This window comes from Notolepis coatsorum, assembly GCF_963971535.1.
Source record: "Notolepis coatsorum genome assembly, chromosome: 2".
Classification (NCBI taxonomy): Eukaryota; Metazoa; Chordata; class Actinopteri; order Aulopiformes; family Paralepididae; genus Notolepis; species Notolepis coatsorum.
The window spans coordinates 144,250,183-144,277,267 of NC_140166.1; the positions used below are offsets into that span (position 1 = coordinate 144,250,183).

The 27,085-nt window shown below is 41.4% G+C and overlaps 1 protein-coding gene across 2 annotated transcripts in view; it reads left to right on the top strand.

Moving 5' to 3' along the window:
- Nucleotides 1–1,687: 1,687 nt before the first annotated feature.
- echdc1 (enoyl CoA hydratase domain containing 1) overlaps nucleotides 1,688–27,085 on the top strand; it is a 37,890-nt gene continuing 12,492 nt past the window's right edge. Inside the window, exons 1-5 of one of the 2 annotated variants that reach the window (XM_084307373.1) lie at nucleotides 1,688–1,722; nucleotides 12,938–13,006; nucleotides 13,137–13,315; nucleotides 17,802–17,944; nucleotides 19,570–19,622. In XM_084307373.1, the coding sequence (XP_084163499.1) occupies nucleotides 12,942–13,006; nucleotides 13,137–13,315; nucleotides 17,802–17,944; nucleotides 19,570–19,622 (440 nt within the window). In that variant the 5' untranslated portion in view covers nucleotides 1,688–1,722; nucleotides 12,938–12,941. The remainder of the gene's footprint in view (nucleotides 1,723–12,937; nucleotides 13,007–13,136; nucleotides 13,316–17,801; nucleotides 17,945–19,569; nucleotides 19,623–27,085) is intronic. The other variant, XM_084307372.1, reaches the window with a different exon arrangement.

A 27,085-nucleotide genomic window follows, 5' to 3' on the forward strand; every position in this document is an offset into this window, starting at 1 on the left:
CCATCCAGCTGAGACACAGAGTTAAAGCAGCCTCCTCATCCAGCTGAGACAGAGTTAAAGCAGCCTCCCCATCCAGCTGAGACACAGAGTTAAAGCAGCCTCCTCATCCAGCTGAGACAGAGTTAAAGCAGCCTCCTCATCCAGCTGAGGACAGAGTTAAAGCAGCCTCCCCATCCAGCTGAGACAGAGTTAAAGCAGCCTCCCCATCCAGCTGAGACACAGAGTTAAAGCAGCCTCCCCATCCAGCTGAGGGACCACAGAGCCTGGACTCTTTTAAAATATATACATTAGAGAAATACAGAAATGAGTAATGCAGATAATCAAAGTTATATTATATTGTGTTATGTAGTGTTGTATTGTATTTACTGCTTTCAAGCGAATCAAGTTTTTTCTTTTTGTACTATAAGTAAAAGTATATTCTATAATGTATTATACTAAATTATGTTATATCTAGTCAAATTCATGGAAGAACAAATGTAAATGTAAGGGGGTAGGGAATGGATCAATAAGCTTAGCTTCCCTCTACTCCTTTTTTGAACATGTCAACTAACTAAATACATTGCTCTTGACTTTTTGTTTATCATTTCTTATTTTCTTTTTTTATTATGATTGTTCTGTTTGACTGAGCTTTATATTGTGATTTGTTTGGAGGAATGTGGAGAATGTATGTTCAAAAATCAACTTTTTCATTCATTCAAAGCAGCCTCCTCATCCAGCTGAGGCAGCACAGAGCCTGCCTGAAAACATTATTATTGCAAAAGGCCTTTGATTGCTAGCTATTTCTTGTAATTTTATTTTGTTTAAAATTTTCTGTTCATACTATGTTTTTTAACTATGTTTTATTTTTATTTTATTTTATTATTATTATTATTATTATTATTATTATTATTATTATTATTATTATTATTATTATTATTATTATTATTATTATTATTATTATTATTATTATTATTATTATTATTATTATTATTATTATTATTATTATTATTATTATTATTATTATTATTATTATTATTATTATTATTATTATTATTATTAAATTAATAATTATTTTGTAACTATGTTTTAACCCTGTAGCACTTTGGGATCCTAGTGAACGAAAAGTGCACTACAAATACAATTTATTATTATTATTATTATTATTATTATTATTATTATTATTATTATTATTATTATTATTATTATTATTATTATTATTATTATTATTATTATTATTATTATTATTATTATTATTATTATTATTATTATTATTATTATTATTATTATTATTATTATGAATGTTTCTTCCCCAGCTGTGTCTACAAGGTGTTGAGACAGAGAGAAGGCAGACCTGTGTTTCCTCTCAGTCTAAACCTACATACAATATAATAATCCTACATGGTTTATAATTATGGGGAGAATGGCTGTGGTCCTTTTCGTAGTTAATCTTTTTATATTGAAATGTTTAGAAATTGTGATTTAATATCACAAGTGTGCAATTATTGGCGATTTATTATACCTGTGACCAGCCTGTGATTTATTGATTTATTTATCTATCTGTGAAGAAAGGTAAATCCCGATTGTCTTCGCTGTGTGATGAGCTGTAGTCTATATACCGCTGTTAGTCTGCCCCCCAGTGGCGAGGTGCAAGAAGTGCAAGTTGCGTTTAGGACGCTTCCGAACTGGTTCATGTTTCCGGTGGGGACATATTTCAGTGTAACACGTAGGACTTTACAACTAAAGGTAACATGTCGTTCTACTGCCATATATTATATATATTATATAGAAATGATTCTGTTATTCTGCTATCATTGTACTGTTGTTCCCTTTACGGTTAACTCTCCCATCTGGATCGTGTGCCGTTGGGAAGACTCTGGGGTTCTGAAGGACAGGTCCGTGTCCAGATGACAAGGCTGCTTGATTAGCTTTCGATGAATGAATGAAAACTTTATTAACAGATTGCAGAATGGGTACAATACTGTACGGCTAAATACACACAATTGTTAAGGGGATGCAGACCAGAGAAAGACTTTAGTCTTGTTTACATCAGGGTCCCCCATTTTCAATTCATAATTTACAGTCAACATGATGCAGGAGAAGCGTAACTTTACATGTTATGATCTGTTATGATGATCATGCATGCTGTAATGAGAAGATGCAAGTTGCTGCTTCAATTCATAGTAATCATAATAATCACAACTACCTACCTCATACTATAATCTACCCATATAACTCTGTATGATAGCATGTACAATAGTGCTGTATAACCATATAAATATAAGTATATATACGTCAGAAGTACTATATTTACTTAGACTTGGTCACCAAAATGAATGGAAGTGAATGAGGAGCCTGACACCTGGGAGGAATAAATGTCCTATTAAACCCAATAATACACGAGACCCTCTTCTTGGGACCAAGTAAGGTTTCGTCGATAATCCAATGTACAGTTACCCTGCCTACCCAACCTCCTCCAATGTACAGTTTCTTCGTCAAATGTATATACTCTCTTTCTTAGACTCTTTTTGTATCACAAACTACTGTATTTGTAAATCTGGTATGTCATCATAAATAGATGTAGCAGTACTGTCTATCTGTATGTCATGTATGTCATAAATGTCACTATGAATTGAAAATGGGGGACGTGATGTAAACAAGACGAAAATCGATCAGATCTATGTGATTGTGCACACCTGGGAGGAGCGGTGTGGTGGTGTTGACAGCAGACGACAGGGGCAGCAGTGGTTGCCAGTTTACAAGTAGATGACTGAATTAGATTAGATTAGATTCAAATGTATTGTCACCATACAGCACACAAGTACAGTACAACAAAAAGAGGTTTGGCATCCAACCAGAGTGCAAATGTAACAGTGAAGTGCAATAGTAATATACAATGTACAGGTGATTAAACTGGGTATAAAATATATAAATTAGTACTACTGAGTAATACTGCTAACCAGATGTATGTACAGAGTTGTAGTATTAATATGTACAGTGATACAGGATACGGGGGTGGCACACGGGCTGTTTGTGTTTTCCTTCTGTCATGACGTGCTTTATCAGGGGGGGGGTGTCTTGTCATGACATGCTTTATCAGGGGTGTGTCTTGGATGGGATGTGGTGGGGATTGATGTGTGGGGTGTTTGGGGGGACTGGCTGTTCCGGGGGGGTTCAGATGCCTTCGAGCAACACTGTACTTATTGTACTTATTTTATGCCTATTCTAGCTACCTATTCTAACGTGCCTATGTCTGCACGTTCTACGTTGCACTACTTCTATTGTCTTTTATACATAGTCATTTATACATTTTATTGTCTTTAACACTTTCAATGCCAACAACGCTATATGTCGTTTGTTCATGCCGACCGTTCATTGCCAACGACGCGATATGTTGTTTGTTTTTTTATTAGCGATTTGAATTCATATTTCATCAATCTAGTATCACGTTAGTGCTGCAAACTCTCTCTGAGCTCCATTGGGAAAATACCGCCCCCTATCGTCTCCCGGATGGTAATGCACGCATTGGAATGGACTCAATGAAAATGGATGAGAAAAGAAAAATCCGGAATCCACATTTTACTTCTCAGGCAAGTAATCCGAGCCCATCTGACTCATTGTGGACAATCAGAACAGCGTGGAATACATATTTGCAGTACGCAGCGTTGGATCAATAAACATGATCGATATTTGGAATGGCGATCAGGAATTGGAATAATCTTTTAATCTATTTTACCAGTCTTAGGATAATCAGAGCTATTTTCACAGAGATATCAGCGTTTGCCCTATGTGTGTGTGCTGATCAGGAAATGAGAGATTCGATTTTTCAGCTCGCTTCTCTAGCGTGCATAAGTACACATATACTATCGATAATCTAGCGTTTATTTGAAAACGATTCATAAATAGGCCGAAAAATGACAACGTTTTTTGTGTATTCCAGAATATTCCAGTAAAGGACGATTATCACGGAATCTTTATATTTCCCTGAAACTTAAAAAAAACGAGTGATTTTCAAAATGATATAAAACGGAAATGAACCGATAAAAAAAAAAATCCGTTTTGACAATGTTGACTGCAAACAAGTCATTGATAAGCGACGGCCAGATTAGACACATAGCCATAATTTAAGACATAGATTATGCGTTCACAAATGCGAGTGCTATATCATTGAAGTGGGTGGCGGCATTCAAGGGGGTAAAAACGAAAACACGGCCGGCACGGAAAGTGTTAATGCATTGCTTTTATTCTGTCAACTGTATGCACATTTTATGCCTATGTTCATGTTGTGCTATTTGCTGTGACAGTGGGGCACTTTCAAGTTCAAGTTCAAGTTCTTTAATAGTTGTCATACAGAAGTACAGAATACTTTCATACAAAATGCTTCTTACTGTTACGCTCCAGAGACTGTGCTAGACAAGATAGTATCAAATAACATAATAACATAATATAGCATGAATTTAGAAGAAGAAAATGAGGTCACAGTTGTTCGGTATAGACATATGTACAATGTTCTGAGTTACCATATAATATACAATACACAATACTATGCAGTGTACTAATGTACAGTACTATCTAGTGCAAAGCAGAAATGGGATGAGGTACAATTTTAGGTACAATTTACAGTAAGGTGTACGAGTTGTAGTGCAATCCTTCATCCATAAATATAAAGTGTGGGGAGTGGGTGCTACAGTGTGTTTGTTTAAAGTGGGTGTGTGCTATAAAGTGTGTGTAGTGGGTGCTACAGTGTGTTTGTTTAAAGTGAGTGTGTGCGTGTGGATGTGTGTGCTATGTGTGTTTGGTGGTTGTTGTTGTGTAGTGTTCATTCATTGTTCGTTTAGCAGCCTGATGGCCTGGGGATAGAAGCTACTTCTGAGTCTTTCTGTGCTCGCCTTGAGACTCCTGTATCGCTTGCCTGACGGCAGCAGTTCAAAGAGGCAGTTGTTCGGGTGGCTCGAGTCCTTAATAATTCTCTTAGCCTTCCCCTTGCAACGCTTGTAGTAAATGTTCTGGAGGGTGGGGAGCCCCCCTCCAATTGTGCGTTCGGCTGAACGTGTCACTCTTTGTAGTCTGCTTTGGTCTTTTGCAGTGCTATTCCCAAACCAGGAGGTGATGTTGCCGGTCAAGATGCTCTCTATTGTACATGAGTAGAAGTTCTTAAGGATCTTCTGGCTGACTTGGAACTTCCTTAGGCACCTGAGGAAGTAGAGGCGTTGTCGTGCCTTCTTCACCACACTGTTGATGTGTGTGGTCCATGTCAAGTCCTCGGATATGTAGGCTCCGAGGTACTTGAAGCTGTTGACTCTCTCAACCGGTGCCCCGTCGATGCTGAGGGGGCTGTAGTCCTTGACCCCCGACCTCCTGAAGTCCACAATCATCTCCTTTGTTTTGCTGACGTTCAGGGAGAGGCTGTTTTCCTGGCACCATCCCGCCAGGACCTTGACCTCTTCCAGGTAGGCCCTCTCGTCGTTGGCAGAGATCAGGCCCACCACCACTGTGTCGTCAGCAAATTTGACGATTGTATTGCTACTCCGCTGAGCCACACAGTCGTGTGTGTACAGGGAGTAGAGGAGGGGACTCAGAACACAGCCCTGGGGGGCCCCTATGTTGAGGGTGATGGATGAGGAGGTGCAGTTGCCTGCTCTCACCACCTGGGGTCTGCCAGTCAGGAAGTCCAAGACCCACTGGCAGAGGTCATAGCCCAAGCCCAGGTCCCTGAGCTTGGCTATGAGTATGGAGGGGACTATGGTATTGAATGCCGAGCTGTAGTCGATGAATAGCATTCTCACATAGTTCCCCTGCCTCTTGTCCAGGTGTGATGCTGCTGTGTGCAGCACATGGGATATGGCGTCCTCCGTGGACCTGTTGGGGCGGTATGCAAATTGCAGGGGGTCCATGTTGATGGGGAGGGAGGAGCAGATGTAGCCCTTTACTAGCTTCTCAAAGCACTTCATGGCTATGGAGGTGAGAGCTACAGGGCGGTAGTCGTTGAGGCAAGCAGGCTTGGATTTTTTGGGTACAGGGATAATAGTGGACTTCTTCAGGCAGGTGGGGATGACAGCCTGTTCTAAGGACAGGTTAAATATGTCAGTGAATACTGGGGCCAGTTGGTCGGCACAGACTTTTAGGACGCGGCCGGGGATGCCGTCCGGACCTGCTGCCTTCCTGATATTCACTTTTTTAAAGGTCCGCCTCACCTCATGCTCTGTTACCCTGAACACTGCGCCTCCATCAGCAGCCGACCCCCCCCCCCCCCATTGCCGAGGCTTGTGAGCTGGTGTTGTTATTACCAGCATCAAACCTCGCATAGAAGGTATTGAGGTCGTTTGCTAAGGAGATGTCACTGTTCAGTTTGAGGGAGGCGCCTTTGTAGTCTGTCATCGTTTTGAGCCCCTGCCACATAGCTCTAGAGTCAGCTTGTTCAAACTGGAGTTCAATTTTATCCCTGTAGCGCCGTTTGGCCTCTGACACTGTCCTCCTTACGTTGTGTCGCGCCACCTTGTGGTCATTCATGTTGCCTGCCACTAGGCCGTCATTGTATGCTTTGGTGCGCTCTCTCAGAGCTTCACGGACGGATTTGTCTACCCAGGGTTTTTGATTTGGGTAAACTTTCATTTTGGTAGTGGGGATTGTTTCTTTCACCCTAGTACAGACATAGTCCAGCACTGTCTCCGTGTAGGCATTAATGTTATCTGTGTCGCGGAACACAATCCAGTCTGTGTTGTGAAACACTGACCGGATCGTATCCTCTGACGTCACATCCCATTTCTGCACCTCTCGCGAGACTACGGGAGTACTTTTAATTCTTTGTCTGTACTTTGGTGTAAGGAAAATGGATGCGTGATCTGACTTGCCAAAGCCACTATCAGAATGAGCCTTGTAGCCACCTTTAAATTGCGTGTAACAGTGATCTAGGATGTTACCGCCTCTGGTGTTGCAAGTCACATGCTGATAGAAATCAGGCAATACCTTTCTCAGATTGGCGCTATTGAAATCTCCCAGTACTAAAATGGCGGCGTTAACGTTCGTCGCTTGTATACTATTTACCTCGTCGTGGAGTCTGGAGAGCGCGGCGTTGTTGTTGGCTTGCGGTGGAATATACACTCCGACCAGGACGATCGCCGTTAACTCCCTCGGGAGGAAGAAAGGACGACACTTGATGGTTATATATTCCAGTTCTGGGGAGCAGTGGTTGGATAATTCCTTCACATTCGTTGGATCACTCCAATTTTTGTTAAACATGAAGGCAATACCTCCTCCACGTTGTTTACCGGACTCTGATTGTGTCCGATCCTTCCTATGGATAAAGAAGTGATCCGCTGGTTGAATCGCGTGATCTGGAACCTCCGGTGTTAGCCATGTTTCGGTGAAGCAAAGGACATTGCAGTCCCTAACGTCTCTTTGATATTGAATCCTTGCTCGGATGTCATCCAGTTTATTGTCTATTGATTGTACATTGGCTAGCAATATACTGGGAAGTGGTGTACGGTGTCGTCTGGATCTCAGCCTGTTTCGGATCCCAGCCCTCTTTCCTCGTCGTCTTTTCCTGAGCTCTGGGAACAAAGGGTCTGGTCCTAATCTCCGGAGGATTTCTTCAGGCCATTGATGTGGTTCGGAAAGCTGATCCAGCGAGTAATCCAGTTGGTAAGTTTCCCGTAATCCAATGTCTATGAGTGACTGACGGTCATATACATTAAATGCACCAACAGTTGGTACGCACAAAACTCTAAAAACTATAAATATTAACAAAAGTAAACACAGTCTCGACGGAGCGAACAGAGAGGCAGCCGAACGGGGCGGCACTTTGGGCTGCGGTCCATGTGTGAAAGGTTCTATAATATAGATAGTTATTATTATTTATTATTATTATATTGTAAAAAATGTATGCATTGAAATGTCTAAATCTCGACGACATTGAAAATGAAGGTGACCTCAATTGTTATTTTCAAGAATAAATAAAGGTTTGAATGAATGAATAAAGACACTATGGTAGTAAGTCATACTGACCAGCAGTGTAACTAGTAAGAGTAGGTAAGGGATATGTACAGACAGGGAGCGAAATTAACTTTTTGACTCACCGGCCAGTGGCGGGTAGATGGGAAGAGTCTACCCGCCAAGCATATTTCTTACCTGCCAAATTTTTTTTGATTAAAAAAAAAATATATATATATATTTTATATAAAAAAAGATTTTTTTAATAAAATATATATTATATAATCATACTTGTAGTTGTATTATCTGCGAGACATTGCCACCACGCAATAAGTCAAAATGCTTGCTATCTGCAAACAGCTCCACTGTCTGTGTGTATACTTGAGTAGCCTCCAGCTCCAGCAAGGATTCTCCGGCCCTGCAGCTAGACCCTATATTCAGCTAGACCCTACATTCAGCATGCAAGGATTGCTGGAGCATTTGTTGATATCAGCAGCTATCAGTAGCTAGCCAGCTAGATACCGTTAGACAATGCCTCGTCATTAGGGATGTCCCGATCGCCTTTTTTTGCTTCCGATCCGATCCCGAGCATGTGATTTTAAATATCTATCGATCCGATCGTTTCCGATCCGATCTTTCACATTAGTAATCAATTTTGACACATTTTTGTCAGAAACTGGCAGAGTGAGACAAGCCCATCTGTTGCCTATAATAGTCCGGGGGCGCGAGCGCGGAGGCGTTTGTTATTACATTCACCCTGAGAAATGTGCTTCTGCTTCATATGAGAAATATTAAAAGTTTCAATATATGTTTGCACATTAGTATACATTCAGTGTTCGACTTACGTAATGGTCCATTCTGGTCTGAAACGCCGACGATAAACCTCAGTCACGTAACGTTATCCTCCAGGTGAAAATTTTGTCTGAAAACTTCGCCTACAGCCTGCTGCTTCATGAGTTTTTCCTCCACGCGGAATCTCCTCCTTGCAAACATTGCAACTGGCTTGACTTTATATTTTAAAATGCTTAGTTCCAAACCTCTGACATTAAGTCTAGCTGCTCAAGTCAGTGGATATTAACCGTGTTTCGGGAGCGACGTGTTGTTGTTGTGGTCGCGTGTAGCGTGTAGCGTCTAAATTAAAGGGAATGTTTGTTGCAACGGTGAAAATTAAAGGGGAATGTGTTTGTTGTGGATAATTATTCTGCTCTGTGTGACAATAAATACATTAATGATGATATATTATATGTAATTTAAAACCAAAACTAAGGCCTCCGTATGAGTTTAAGACGTGGACATGGTCATGTTTGTTGAATAAAATTTTTCTTTTTTTGACTGCCGATTTTTATTATTATTTTTTCCCGATCCCCGATACTCTGAAAAGCACGTGATCGACGCCGATTCCGATCACGTGATCGGATCGGGACATCCCTACTCGTCATGTATTAAACTAAAAGTGAATAGTTGACTGGGTCATTGTTTAAACAGTAACGTTAGCTCATGGAGGTCCGATATAGACTAGAGCAGACGGAAGTAAACAAGCCAAATGAGAGCTTCCGATTAGTCATTTGCTTTCTTTCTCGTGAAACCAGTCACGTCACTCTACTGTGATTGGACCGTTGACTTGAGTGCAATGTGGGACTTGTAGTTTTTTAACAATCTCGCGGCGGAGAAAAAAAAGACGAGCGGCTATAATCTGTACTCGCACAAGAGTATCGTTATGAACTACACGTCTACACGCCACACGGCGGGCAGCCCTCCAAGTGTCATGCGCCAAAGGTAAAAACAGACCGCCCCTGGCGGGCGGCGGGCTTTAGTTTCGGTCCCTGTGTACAGATATAGATATACAAGATTATATGCAGGTATGTACAGTCAGACAGATGTGGATATATATGGTAAGAATAAATATAGTATACAGCATTATTGTACATACTATCATACAGAGTTATAAGGGTTATTATATGCAGGTGTATAAGTATATAGTAGGATTATATATGCAGGTATATTATTCAGACAGATATCTGCAGGGGCCTCTTCTATTTACATTTAGTCATTTAGCTGAACGCTTTTATCCAAAGCGACTTACAAGTTCTGTACGACAAGTCAGCAGGAAGGTTCTGTACAACAAGTCAGCAGGAAGGTTCTGTACAACAAGTCAGCAGGAAGGTTCTGTACAACAAGTCAGCAGGAAGGTTCTGTACAACAAGTCAGCAGGAAGGTTCTGTACAACAAGTCAGCAGGAAGGTTCTGTACGACAAGTCAGCGGGAAGGTTCTGTACAACAAGTCAGCAGGAAGGTTCTGTACAACAAGTCAGCAGGAAGTAGGGATGCACCGATATGAAAATTGGCCACCGATACCGATACCGATTGTTCAACTAACACTATCGGCCGATACCGATACCGATACTTGTATATTTGTATATTAAGTATTTGTAATTTTCTTTAATTTTTTTTTATTTTTTTTTAATGAAACTACTGTATATTTGTATGTGTATGTTTGTATTTGTAGGCCTCTTTACTTACTTAAAAAAAGGAAACATCAAGAAATATGTTTATGGTATTAATTCCACCATGCCATGTAGCACTATTTCTCTCCCAGTATCGTCTGGCGGCCTGCAGATGGATACTATTCTCTCAACCAGAGCTCTCAGCCAATGCAATAGAACCATTTTGATTGACAGTCGATTCGGCCAATTACGCCACACCGCTAGCACCCACCTCCTGCTGTTCTTACCACCAATCGGCAAGCGTTTATTCATTTTCTACTTTCGGGCATGCCGCCATTGATCTGCTTGCGACTCGAGAGCACAACAAACTTAACGTAGCTAATACCTTAGCTGCCCGGCCCGCCGACCAGCGCTCCACAGCATGACCAAATGAGACATAATGATTTTACTGCAACAAATGTTATAATAAAACAAAGCCTTTCTATACATTTGTCTGGTTGAAAACTTTATTAACAGATTGCAGAATGGGTAGTTGGGTACGGAATGAGCAACGGAATGGAACTGAGCTATGAACGGAATAATGCCTTGCTTACTTGCTGTGTTCGGGTAAATAATATGCTGATGTTATATTGAACGTGTAACACTAACTATATAACGTTATTAACTAACTAGCTACCGTACCGGGAGCTCACGTTGATGCCTGGATGGTGCTAACTAACTAGCTACCGTTCCGGGAGCTCACGTTGATGCCTGGATGGTGCTAACTAACTAGCTACCGTACCGGGGGCTCACGTTGATGCCTGGATGGTGCTAACTAACTAGCTACCGTTCCGGGAGCTCACGTTGATGCCTGGATGGTGCTAACTAACTAGCTACCGTACCGGGGGCTCACGTTGATGCCTGTGATGGTGCTAACTAACTAGCTACCGTACCGGGAGCTCACGTTGATGCCTGGATGGTGCTAACTAACTAGCTACCGTACCGGGAGCTCACGTTGATGCCTGGATGGTGCTAACTAACTAGCTACCGTACCGGGAGCTCACGTTGATGCCTGGATGGTGCTAACTAACTAGCTACCGTACCGGGGGCTCACGTTGATGCCTGGATGGTGCTAACTAACTAGCTACCGTACCGGGAGCTCACGTTGATGCCTGGATGGTGCTAACTAACTAGCTACCGTACCGGGAGCTCACGTTGATGCCTGGATGGTGCTAGCTAACTAGCTACCGTTCCGGGAGCTCACGTTGATGCCTGGATGGTGCTAGCTAACTAGCTACCATCCCGGGAGCTCACGTTGATACCTACTAACTGGCTACCGTTCTGTGATTTGTTTACTTCGAGGTTGAATAAAGTGCACTTTTAGGTTGAAAGAATGGGGGCCGGGGGCGGCGTTGTGCAGGTTGCGACGCGTTTTGCCTTTTGACGCGACACAAAATTGATGGATATTTATCGGCTACTGCCATCGGCACATCCGAGCTTATCGGCCGATAGGCCGATTGCAGTCAACAAGGCACTTATCGGCCGATACCGATACCCGACAGATACATCGGTGCACCCCTAGCAGGAAGGTTCTGTACAACAAGTCAGCAGGAAGGTTCTGTACAACAGGTCAGCAGGAAGGTTCTGTACAACAAGTCAGCAGGAAGGTTCTGTACAACAAGTCAGCAGGAAGGTTCTGTACGACAAGTCAGCAGGAAGGTTCTGTACAACAAGTCAGCAGGAAGGTTCTGTACAATAAGTCAGCAGGAAGGTTCTGTACAACAAGTCATCAGGAAGGTTCTGTACAACAAGTCAGCAGGAAGGTTCTGTACAACAAGTTTATCAGGAAGGCACAACTTGGGTGCTGCAGTGTTGAGTGCATGATAGTAAAGATAGTAAATAGTAAAAGTAGAGGAGGAAGATGATCTCTCTCTATCTCTCTCTCTATCTCTCTCTCTCCCCCCCCCCCTCTCTTTCTCTCTCTCTCTCTATTTCTATCACTATGAATTGAAAATGGGGGACCCTGATGTAAACAAGACAAACGTCTTTCTGATAGTGCATGATAGTAAAGATAGTAAATAGTAAAAGTAGAGGAGGAAGATGATCTCTCTCTTTTTTTTAAAAACTTTGGCCATTCCCCTGGCTCTTTTTTATGTGTTTATCACATTTATTCTGGTCAAGGATGACCGACAGAAACAGGCTGAAAGGGTTCAGATGGGGGGGGAAGACACTCTGGGAAAGGCACGGCTGCAGTCCGGGATTCGAACTCGCTAAACCCCAGATCCGTGACGAGCACGGTTGTCCACGGCGCCGAAATAGCGCTCGCGGTACGTGGTGAGCTACTGGAGCTCCCCTAAGATGATCTCTCTCTATCTCTCTCTCTATCTCTCTCTCTCCCCCCCCCCTCTCTCTTTCTCTCTCTCTCTCTATTTCTATCACTATGAATTGAAAATGGGGGACCCTGATGTAAACAAGACAAACGTCTTTCTCTTCTCTTAACAATTGTATGTATTGAGCCGTACTGTATTGTATTGTACCCATTCTGCAATCTGTTAAATAAAGTTTTTCATTCATTCATTCACTCTCTCTCTCTCTCTCTCTCTTTAAAGCAGGATGGTTCTGTGTGCAGTGAGTCTGCGACTCCTGAAGACCAGCAGTAGCTGTGGAGCTTGGGGAAGGTGAAATAACCAACCATACCATACCATGGCTAGCCCCAGCCAGGCTGAACATAGCTAATGGAGACAAGGCAATACACAGAATATAACATTGTAATTGCTCACATTGTAATGGCACCCCTCTCTGCACCAGGCTGTTCCAGAGGCGTGTGGCCAGTGGGAGCATCTACACCAGCAGCCATGGCTTCGACCCGGACGAGGTCAGAGAGAGGCTCCGGGTGTTCCCCGGTGGATCCATAGAGCTGCTCAAACAGGCCTCAGGCATCGCCGTGATGACCGTCAACAATCCGTCCCGGATGAACGCCTTCTCTGGTACGGAGACGTTATAGGACACCGGTTACAGGGGTACCATCTGATGGTCCATGTGTAGCTGGTTGGAATTGACATGCCCTGAGTGGGAGTCGAACCCCGGTCTCCCGCGCCGCGGGCGACATCGCAGACCACTATACCAAGAGGTGAATTCACTTCTTGGTAATGTGTCTGTATGCCTTTTAAGGGGGAGTGAGTTTACTTGCAGTACCGCTACGTGCCACAGTCACTTCACTTGAAGTCCATCGTGACTGTGGATATACTCGCGGTACCTCCGTTACACATGTACAGTAACTGCGGGCTGACAAAAACAACAACAACAACAACAACAACAATAATATGGAATAACGATTAACACTTTGAGTGCCACAAGGTGGCGCCAGAGTTAGCGCTTCAATGCCACCATCGGCGCCAATGTTACGCTTAATATCGCCTAATCTATGTTTTAAATTATGGCTATGTGTCTAATCTGCCCGTCGCTTATCAAAGAATCCTTTTCCAGTCAGTGCTGTCAAGGCAGATTGGTTTTTTATCGCTTCATTTCCGTTTGAGAGCATTTTGAAAAGCACCCGTTTTGAGGTAAAAAACAGTTCATTCTAGACCATTCTATGATAATCGTCTTTTACTGGAATATTCCAGAACGTTGATATTTGTCGGCCTATTTATGAATCGTTTTCAAATAAACGCTAGATGATCAATATTATACGTGCATGCAAGCACATTCGAGCCGCGCACAGATAATCGCCGTGTTCATTTCCTCTTGGACTTTTACAGTGAAACCGAAAGAGCCCATTTCACAAAACAGCTTATATCTTCATCAAAATTAGTCTGATTATCCTAACACTGATAACATAGATTCCTTACCTGACATCAGATGGTATCCAACTGGTATATTCCAATTCCTGATCACCATTCTAAAAAATCGATAAGTGTATGGATCCAACGTGTGTACAGTGCAGTACATGATTCCGCGGGTCTCAGAGGCTCCAGAATGAACTGTGGTAACCCCGGCTGCATCAGTGGACTGGAAAATGTGGAGTACAGGATTTTTTTCCCCATCCATTTTCATTGAGTCCATTCCAAAATCCCTTATGTCATCTGGGAGACGATAGGGGGCGCTTTATTCCACATCTGATCGCCGGCGGCGCTCGGGTATACTAGGGTAGGCTCGCGTGATGCAATATGATTTCAGATCGCTGAAAAAAAAATCAGAGAAATCTCGTGAGTGGCTTTCAACAGAACTATCGGAAACCCGAGATATCTCGTGAGTGGCAGTGAAAGTGTTAACACAATCTCTGCCACACAATTTGAGCATCTTATAGCTCTACTGCCAGCGCTGTAAGCCTATGGAGTCGCTCACCTTCTTTGCAGGGCTATAACTTTTTAAATATTATAGCTATATCGACATTACTATGGCCCATTCAACATCGGGTATCTATCGTTCCGGATGTGGGAACGTTATATTTTTCCATTCATACATTGTCGTTTAATACCGTCGTGAATATAAGTATGTTTTTAGAGTGGTCTGCAGTAATTCCTAGAACGCGAGTTATAGGCCCCGACGCATATTATACATAATCGATTGGCGTTTCGTTCCTATACACCAGGGCTATTCAACTAAATTGTTCAGGGGGCCACATTGTCAGAAACCCAAGGGGCCAGGGGCCGGACTGCCACAGCGCCTCCCCGTGCTATGAATATATGTACACTTGACACAACACGCAACCACATTTTCACAACTTTTATTTAACTACATTGCAAAAGTAGTATACTTTTCAAAAAAAGTGCTTCATTTATGTGCCACATCTGCAACATCTCCTGCAAAAAGTGCTTCATTTATGACTGTGCAACAACTGCAACATCTCCTCTTCAACATTTCAATATAAAAATAAAATAAAAAACAAACAAGTGCATGATGTGCATCTGAACATTCTAACATCAACACTTGAACAAAAAAACACATTTATAGTGCAGCTGAGCTTATGAAAAAGTGCTTCATGTCTGTGCAACAACAGCAAATCACAGCATCTTATTAGCACTTATTGTCCACTCTTAACTCTCAAACATCAGGGGGGTGGGGGGCAGACAGGCCTAGCCTACATACACACAGGGGTGTAGCTCCAGATTCTGGGCCCCATGAAAGAATTTATTTGTAGGCCCCCAGTGAATGCGAGCGCGCGTAAGCGGAATTTTCTTTGGCCATTTTTTTATTGATGAAAACGCATAATATGGTTTTTACCTATACATTCGGATCAGCAGTTCAGCACCTGCACTGTTGGTGGGTGAGCCTAGTAAAGGATGTCGCATTGCGTTCATCTTCAATGAATGGACCAATGCAATAGTCTACCAAAGCCCCCCCTCTCTCTCTATATATCACACACACACACACACACACACACTTCAGAAACAAACATAGTATCAATGAGAGCATCAATAATACACATGAGTGATGTCTAGTAAAAAAATAAAAATTGGCCCCCCCCCCCAGTGCTGGGCCCTTGGAATCATCCTAAGCTACCCCCCCCCCCCAGCTACGCCCCTGCATACACACATCTAATGAGAGCGATTGCACTTCTTTGACTGGGCAATGGCAGAGAAAGAGGGTTCATAGGAAGTGAGGGCTACCCGCAAACAGTGATGCAAATGCTCATTTGTCAAGGAGGCACGGTTGCTTGTTTTAATGGCATTCATGTGAGAGAAACTGGATTCACAGGTGTATGTTGAGCCAAACATTGTTAGTACAGATATTGCCAGCGTTTTTATTTTGGGGAATGTCTTGACATGAATACACTTTATCCAAAATGTTGTGGTGGATTCATTCTCAAGTGCCTGCTTCAGAGCAGATGATGCTTGCATGTCAATTATTTCAAGTTGCAGGAGACCTTCATCAATGTGAAGTGATGCAAGGAACTCTTGTCCTTTTGTGGAAATAGCAGCTACATTGGCAAATGGGTTGCTCACAAAATGCATCAATTCTCTGGGCATGTCAAATTCATCAAATCGACTTGCAAAGTTTTCCCTCAATTTATCAATGAAATCTGTCATTAATTGAGTGACTTTTGGCTAAATTGTGCGTGTTAACGTTGACATGAAAAGAAAAAAGTAAAAAAAAATATTAAATTTTTTTTTTTTTTTTATTTATTTATTTTTTTTTTATTATTATCATGTAATCTTTGGCGGGCCGGTCAGAATCATCCCGCGGGCCGGATCTGGCCCGCGGGCCGCCAGTTGAATAGCCCTGCTATACACGCTACATTAAAAAATTCAAATGCATATGATCGGTATACATTATGCTCCATCATGCGTGAAGGAAAGGGGGGGGGGGGTCGTTTATGATTCCTTGATTGTCAGTAACGGCTTTCTTTAGTACGACATCATACGTTGATCAGATGGATTGCAATGAAATAAATGGACAATCGAGCTGGAATCAACGTTAGATTCCTCTTACCTGTGGCCGATGAGTCTGGAGAAAAAATATTCCAATTATTTGATGTCGATCTGCTAGACCCATTTTCCGTTTGTACGACGCAATAAACGCCGAAAGCATATTGATTCTTGCGTCTCGAAAGCGATCCAATGCACTAGAGTGTTTGTCTGGATCCACATAATAAGAGAGCTCTGCCCCGAACATATTCACCGATGCACAGAGCGCCCCATCCAGTTTAGAGTGGGTGCAACATCGCCCGAAATCCACCAGGCAGCGGTATTGAGCCGTTGCAATATCAGACAGAGTCCAGAGTCTTCCAGAGCCTTGCTGGATGAATTATGAATGGCAATAGCGAATAAAGGAAATAACGATCCTAAAAACGAGTTTACTCGTTATTGGCGCAATTCGATTGGCGGGAAATAACGAGATAACTCGTTCTTGGCGGAGAAGCAGTTATAGCAACAAGCTAACATCAGAACTAACATCAGAACTAACATCAGAACTAACATCAGAACTAACAGAACTAACATCAGAACTAACATCAGAACTGACATCAGAACTAACATCAGAACTAACATCAGAACTAACAGAACTAACAGAACTAACATCAGAACTAACATCAGATCTAACATCAGAACTAACAGAACTAACATCAGAACTAACATCAGAACTAACATCAGAACTAACATAACTAATATCAGAACTAACATCAGAACTAACATCAGAACTAACATCAGAACTAACAGAACTAACATCAGATCTAACAGCAGAACTAACATCAGAACTAACATCAGAACTAACAGAACTAACATCAGATCTAACAGCAGAACTAACAGAACTAACATCAGAACTAACAGAACTAACATCAGATCTAACAGCAGAACTAACAGAACTAACATCAGAACTAACATCAGAACTAACATCAGATCTAACAGCAGAACTAACATCAGCACTGACAGTGACCTCTGCCCTCCAGGCAGCATGATGGTGGAGCACTAACAGTGACCTCTGACCTCCAGGCAGCATGATGGTGGAGCACTAACAGTGACCTCTGCCCTCCAGGCAGCATGATGGTGGAGCTGGAGCAGAGGGTGTCCGAGCTGGAGGTCTGGCCGGAGGGGAAGGGCCTTATCGTTCGTGGGGAAGCCGGGACCTTCTGCTCGGGGTCCGACCTCCACGTGGTCAGGGCCTTGTCCCACTCCCAGGTACCTGCTCTCTCTCTGTCTCTGTCTCTCTGTCTCTGTCTCTCTGTCTCTGTCTCTCTGTCTCTGTCTCTCTCTCTGTCAATTCAATTCAAGTGGCTTTATTGGCATGACGCAGCTTGTACATGTTGCCAAAGCAAATGGTTGATAACATAAACATGGATTACAAAACACATATTAATGTCATAGTACATACAAAAATTATCATCATAAAATAGAACATAAAATATTACGACATAAACATGTCAGGTGACTGTCACTCACTGTCCCTCAGTCTATGGCAGGCATTAACATAGGCTGCTGCTAGCTCACAGCTTGTTCAGTCCTCCCCTAGTAGGACTGGTAGTTTTCCTGTATCTGGTAGTGCAAGAAAACTTTTTGTTATTAAAGAAAAGTTGAGATCCAAGGCAGCTCTACAATTTTAAAATGCCTTTATTAATTGGCTTACATTATTTAGAAACTAAAATACCGACATGTTTCGGCCTACACATGGCCTTCTTCAGGGTGTTGTAACTGTGACAAAACAAAACTGTAACTAAATAAAGAAAAAAGGGAAAAAAACAGAACTCTGGGAAAGACTAATTACAATGGGGGAGAGCTGGTGTTAAATGGATGAAGGCACAGCATATTCTTAACTTGATATAGTTAGAATACAATCTACTTATAAGCTATGTCTACGTTGAAGGAATATACAATAATACTAAATAGAAATAAAAAATGTGTATATTAAAATATATGGCCTGTATTCTATCAAAATACAATAAATAACAATGTATAAATACAATAAATAAATAAATAAAGTGTTCTACTGGCCTATAAAAATGACACCATGTCTATAGAATCATTTAAACCTGGGAGTGAGGTGGCCTGCAGTCTATCGATCCAGCGGCTTTCTTTCTGGTTTAGAATTCTTTGTCTATTTCCTCCCCTAGATGTGAGTGGAACACTGTCAATGCCGATAGCTGTAAATAAAACAGAGGTACTTTGGTGAACATCATGAATATGTTTAGCCATTGCATAATCCATGTTATATATAGCATATTTATGATCTGCCAGTCAATCAAGTAGGCGGCGTTTCGTACGACCAACATAAAAAGAGTCACATTGGGAACAGGACAGTATATAAATAACATGTGTCGTTTGACAATTAATGAAGCTGTTAGAAGTATATGTCTGTTTTGTAGCTGGGTGGGTAAATCCTTTTGATCTTACCACCACATCGCATTGTTTGCAGTGACCACATCTATACGTTCCTACTACTCGATGTCAAATGGGAAATAGTATTATATCCATAGCTATGATATTTAATATAGTTTGAGCCCTGCAAACACCGCCATGTATTCCTATTCTTTAAAGCGGCGGCCTTCTTACCACACGGTAAACAGCGACATCTGGCGCTGATTGAGTTAATAGAATATCCTTCTTTCAAAGCAACATTCTAAAATGCTTCACAGAGCAGAAATGTGAAAAGTGAGATGTAAAAAATAAAACAACATCATAGTAAAACGAAGCAAAACGAACGAAGATGAAATAAAACAGAAAGAGGAAGACAAACAAACAGAGATAGACTGTATACGGTCCACTGCCTCCTCCCTGCATCACCTTGAAGGATGTGTTTTACCTTGTAGGATGGGATGAAGATGTGCATGTTCATGCAGGACACACTGACCAGATTACTGAGGTAAGAGCTTCATCACGCATACATGCAACATATTTAGGGTTTTTCTTTTCTTTGCATATGATATGCAAATGCTTGCATATTTAAATATCTGAAGTGAAATTAAAAAAAAATATATATATACTAACCTGCTACTAAGTAATCTACCTTGCCTATACTACTACCTACTATGTCTATACTACTACTACCTGCTATGATAATATGTCTATCCTACTACCTACTATGCTAATATCTCTATACTACTACCTACTATGCTAATATGTCTATACTACTACCTACTATGCTAATATGTCTATACTACTACCTGCTATGCTAATATGTCTATACTACTACCTACTATGCTAATATGTCTATATTACTACCTACTATGCTAATATGGCTATACTACTACCTACTATGCTAATATGTCTATACTACTACCTACTATGCTAATATGTCTATTCTACTACCTACTATGCTAATATGTCTATACTACTACCTACTATGCTAATATGTCTATTCTACTACCTACTATGCTAATATGTCTATACTACTACCTACTATGCTAATATGTCTATACTACTACCTACTATGCTAATATGTCTATACTACTACCTACTATGCTAATATGTCTATACTACTACCTACTATGCTAATATGTCTCTACTACTACCTACTATGCTAATATGTCTATATTACTACCTACTATGCTAATATGTCTATACTACTATCTACTATGCTAATATGTCTATTCTACTGCCTACTATGCTAATATGTCTACTACTACCTACTATGGTAATGTCTATATTACTACCTACTATGTAATATGTCTATACTACTACCTACTATGTAATATGTCTATATTACTACCTACTATGTAATATGTCTATATTACTACCTACTATGCTAATATGTCTATATTACTACCTACTATGCTAATATGTCTATATTACTACCTACTATGCTAATATGTCTATACTACTACATACTATGCTAATATGTCTACTACTGCCTACTATGTAATATGTCTATACTACTACCTACTATGCTAATATGTCTATATTACTACCTACTATGCTAATATGTCTATTCTACTACCTACTATGCTAGTATGTCTATACTACTACCTACTATGCTAATATGTCTATACTACTACCTACTATGTAATATGTCTATACTACCTACTATGCTAATATGTCTATACTACTACCTACTATGCTAATATGTCTCTACTACTACCTGCTATGCTAATATGTCTATACTACTACCTACTATGCTAATATGTCTATACTACTACCTACTATGCTAATATGTCTATACTACTACCTACTATGCTAATATGTCTATACTACTACCTACTATGCTAATATGTCTCTACTACTACCTACTATGCTAATATGTCTATACTACTACCTACTATGCTAATATGTCTATACTACTACCTACTATGCTAATATGTCTATACTACTACCTACTATGCTAATATGTCTATACTACTACCTACTATGGTAATGTCTATACTACTACCTACTATGCTAATATGTCTATATTACTACCTACTATGCTAATATGTCTATACTACTACCTACTATGGTAATATGTCTATACTACTACCTACTATGCTAATATGTCTATACTACTACCTACTATGCTAATATGTCTCTACTACTACCTACTATGGTAATATGTCTATACTACTACCTACTATGCTAATATGTCTATATTACTACCTACTATGCTAATATGTCTATACTACCTACTATGCTAATATGTCTATATTACTACCTACTATGCTAATATGTCTATACTACTACCTACTATGCTAATATGTCTACGACTACCTACTATGCTAATATGTCTATACTACTACCTACTATGCTAATATGTCTATACTACCTACTATGCTAATATGTCTACGACTACCTACTATGTAATATGTCTATACTACTACCTACTATGCTAATATGTCTATACTACTACCTACTATGCTAATATGTCTATACTACTACCTACTATGCTAATATGTCTATACTACTACCTACTATGCTAATATGTCTATACTACTACCTACTATGCTAATATGTCTACTACTGCCTACTATGTAATATGTCTATATTACTACCTACTATGGTAATGTCTATACTACTACCTACTATGTAATATGTCTATATTACTACCTACTATGGTAATGTCTATACTACTACCTACTATGCTAATATGTCTATATTACTACCTACTATGGTAATGTCTATACTACTACCTACTATGCTAATATGTCTACTACTGCCTACTATGTAATATGTCTATATTACTACCTACTATGGTAATGTCTATACTACTACCTACTATGTAATATGTCTATATTACTACCTACTATGTAATATGTCTATATTACTACCTACTATGCTAATATGTCTATATTACTACCTACTATGCTAATATGTCTATATTACTACCTACTATGCTAATATGTCTATACTACTACCTACTATGCTAATATGTCTACTACTGCCTACTATGTAATATGTCTATATTACTACCTACTATGCTAATATCTCTATACTACTACCTACTATGCTAATATGTCTATTCTACTACCTACTATGCTAATATGTCTATATTACTACCTACTATGCTAATATGTCTATACTACCTACTATGCTAATATGTCTATACTACTACCTACTATGCTAATATGTCTATACTACTACCTACTATGTAATATGTCTATACTACTACCTACTATGCTAATATGTCTATACTACTACCTACTATGCTAATATGTCTCTACTACTACCTGCTATGCTAATATGTCTATACTACTACCTACTATGCTAATATGTCTATTCTACTACCTGCTATGCTAATATGTCTATACTACTACCTACTATGCTAATATGTCTATACTACTACCTACTATGCTAATATGTCTATACTACTACCTACTATGCTAATATGTCTATACTACTACCTACTATGCTAATATGTCTCTACTACTACCTGCTATGCTAATATGTCTCTACTACTACCTGCTATGCTAATATGTCTATACTACTACCTACTATGCTAATATGTCTATTCTACTACCTACTATGCTAATATGTCTATATTACTACCTACTATGCTAATATGTCTATTCTACTACCTACTATGCTAATATGTCTATATTACTACCTACTATGCTAATATGTCTATATTACTACCTACTATAGTCCTAATAATGGACTCTGTGAAGCGCTCTGGGTCAGTGAAGAGCGCTATATAAATCCAAGTCATTATTATTATTATTACTATGTAATATGTCTATACTACTACCTACTATGCTAATATGTCTATACTACTACCTACTATGCTAATATGTCTATATTACTACCTACTATGTAATATGTCTATACTACTACCTACTATGCTAATATGTCTATCCTACTACCTGCTATGCTAATATGTCTATACTACTACCTACTATGGTAATATGTCTATTCTACTACCTACTATGCTAATTATGTCTATATTACTACCTACTATGCTAATATGTCTACTACTACCTACTATGGTAATGTGTCTATACTACTACCTACTATGCTAATATGTCTATATTACTACCTACTATGCTAATATGTCTATACTACTACCTACTATGCTAATATGTCTATACTACTACCTACTATGCTAATATGTCTCTACTACTACCTACTATGGTAATATGTCTATACTACTACCTACTATGCTAATATGTCTATATTACTACCTACTATGCTAATATGTCTATACTACCTACTATGCTAATATGTCTATACTACTACCTACTATGCTAATATGTCTATACTACCTACTATGCTAATATGTCTATATTACTACCTACTATGCTAATATGTCTATACTACCTACTATGCTAATATGTCTATACTACCTACTATGCTAATATGTCTATACTACCTACTATGCTAATATGTCTATACTACCTACTATGCTAATATGTCTATACTACTACCTACTATGCTAATATGTCTATACTACTACCTACTATGCTAATATGTCTCTACTACTACTGTAACTGAGGGGTACAATTCCCTGACTGTATTGATAAGTATGGTATTATTAAACCACTACCTCTTGTACTTTAACTTCTGGCCATCCAGTACATGATATAGATATGATGAACACTTTCCCACCTGATGAAACGAAGTCCACACAAATGTACAAATCGAATATTTTATATAGCAAAGGGTATATACAACGTTCACTTGATGACATTTATGATTTGAAATGCACTTGTATGGCAAATGAGTATTCGTAGGTAAATCAACATTGAATGTCCAATCTCTGGTTACGCAGGGAGTAAGTATACAACCCGGTTCTTTAGGGAACTATAGCGATGGTACTTAAATAATTATAGCTGGATACACTAAGGGGGGGGGGGGTCCCGCTGGTTGTAAGACAGTAGGAGGGGGGGTTAGAAGAGCCGCTGGCGGTATCCCATCTGGCCGACGATTTCTTGGGAGAATTCAGAGTCCTGAACACAATGCCCACAGAACCTCGGGCCGCAGATGAATACAGCTGGACCCTCTGGTGGACGGTAGCTGCCGGTCCACAACGGAGAGACGTGAGGCGACCTCACTGGTGTAGAGCGCCGTCTCACCTGGACTCCTCTCCGGGGGGTAGTTCCAACACTCAGCATTGTTGGCCGTTATCCATGGAATAATCAAAGCACCCAAAGCATGTAGATAATCCAAGCCGTGGAAGGCTCGCCGTCGTCCGGGTAAAGTAATCCAATGTACAGGTCTCCTCGTCCTGGCCCGGAGCTCCTCGGATGCAAGCACCACTAGTGGTCTGCCCAGCCTGGTTAAGACTCCAGATAACGTCAGGAACGATGGGGGTACTGATAACTTTATAACTCTAACCGAACGATGCACCATACATAATAGACTATTATTAGCTTAATAGAAATACGTCCAACTCGACGGTATAGTGCCAAACTATGACAATTCAACTATTAATCCACACGATATCCCAATGCCTATTCTGAGGCCAAGTAGGCCTTACTGCACCACACGTGCGTCGTGGGTGAGGCTTCGCGTCTGTTACTCGGTTGGAGGGTAAAGAACTAATGGACTAAAAGAAAGTTCTACTTTACTTGCGCCATATATATATGCGCTGTGAACAAATAGTACCATTCGTATTTCGCCAGACGTATTCCTACGCGGAACCGGGCTTGCCACGACATGTTGGGCGGCACGATTGAACTTGAACCTAGGGGTATGGCTGCTGGCGCCAGGTTCTCGTCCAATGGTAGAATGAAACTATTATGGGCTGTTTAGTAGACTAAAGGGATATTCAGTGCATATTGTACAAGGAATATACAGGGGATATCAAACGATATACAAATACTATTAAATATATATCCATAAATAAATATATATATTCGGTTTAATCTGATCCTTCACAACAGCCGCCCCCTAATTAGTCCCACCTAATTAGCTAAGCAGAGACAGATTAACCGCACTGTCTACCACTCAAGGTCCGCTGTAAGGGTCAGTCAACTCACAAAGTCATGGGGTCATGGTCATCATCGATAGTGTCTGGGAGTCGGGGCAGTTCTATTAGCCTCGCCACGGGTCGTGTGTAAGTTCGCCCTTGGACGAGTACTTCAGCTGCTCGGACCTTGCCATCGGCACCGGTGATCACTTTGCTTACGCGGCCAGCCGGCCACATAGCTCTGGGTAGTGACTGGTCGATAATCATGACGACTGTTCCTTCTGTCAAGTTGTCTCTCTCTTTTACCCACTTCTGGCGGGTCTGTAGAGACGGTAGGTAGTGGAGTAGGAAGCTGCTCCAAAACTTGTCAGCTAGTACTTGACTGTACCTCCACATTCTTCGGCCGTTCGCTTCTTCAGGCCTGTACATTGTCTGGGGTAGCGCGGGGTCCAGCCGCCCCATTAAGAGTGTGTTGGGGGTGACTGGGTCGACATCTGCTACATCACTGGAGACGTAACCGAGGGGTTTTGAGTTCAATACTCCCTCGATCTCCGTGAGGACTGTCATTAGGACTTCCTCCGCCACAGTCTGGGCCCCAAACACGGCGTACAGGGCTGTCTTTATAGAACGTACTTCTCGTTCCCAGGTTCCACCGAAGTGGGGTGCGTTCGGGGGATTAAACTGGAAGTCAATCTGGGATGGAGCTAGGTGGGTCTTAAGTTCTGGGCCCATAGCTTGGAAGCTCTCTCTCAGCTCTCTTTCTCCGCCTTTGAAGTTTGTCCCGTGATCAGACAACAATGTAGACGGTTTTCCTTTCCGTGATGTGAATCTTCGGAAGGCCATAAGGAATGAGTCTGTGCTCATGGTCGGAAGGAGCTCAATATGTATCGCTCTGGTGGTCATGCATTTGAATACAATACCCCACCGCTTCTCGGTTCCTCTTCCTCTCTTTATATACAACGGGCCCAAACAGTCCATGCCTGTGGAGTGGAATGGCTTGTCGCCGAGTCGGAGGCGACAGGGGGGTAAGTCAGCCATCCGTGGTATGCTGGGCTGCGCGCGCCACTTTCGGCAGTCTAGACAGGTTCGCTGGAAGCGTCGCACCGCTTCTCTTCCTTGAAGTATCCAATAGCGACGTCTGATCTCCGCGAAGACTCTCTCTGCTCCTGCGTGGTGTACATCCTCGTCGTATTTCTTTATGATCAGCTCTGTGACCTTGTGTCGGCTGTTCAAGACTATCGGGTACTTAATGTCATCCGGTAGATCGGGGGCTCTCCGCAGGCGACCACCCACTCTGATGAGATTATGGGCGTCACTCTCGGGTGCCAGGTGGAGCAGTCTGCTGTCTGATGGGACGGGCTTTCCTCCCTGTAGACAGTCTAGCTCATCGGGGAACGAGTCTCTCTGGGCTCGTTGTAGTAGAAGAAGTTCTGCTTCTTCGTAGTCAGCTGCTGAAATGTCAGTGGTGGACTGAATCTCTGGGTGGTGCCACAGGAATGTCTTTTGCTGCGCACTCTCTAGGGTAATGCAGTCATCTATGTTGGGGTCTGTGGAGGCGACTGTGCTCAGTCCACAGAACATAGGTTTCTTGTTCTCAGCCTCCTCGTTACTTGCTTCCCGTGGGGTGGGCGTAGGCCACTCTTCTTCCGGGAGCTTGAGGAATTCTGGTCCGTCACTGTAGATGTTGCGATGGGTGAGGTCATCCAGGGACATTCCCCGGGTGATGACGTCAGCTGGGTTGTGTTTGGTGTCCACATACCGCCAGCTCGCTGCTTCTGTTAACTCTTGAATCTCGGTGACTCTGACTCCCACGAAGACTTTGTATCTGCATGAATCAGACTTGATCCATGTGAGTACTGTCGTGGAATCTGACCACAAGATTGTTCTGTGCACCGGAATGGTGAGTTCACGTTGGATTAACGTGGCTAGATGCGCTCCTGCTAGGGCTGCGCAGAGCTCTAGACGCGGGATAGATTGTTGCTTTCGTGGGGCTATTCTTGAGCGAGCCAGGA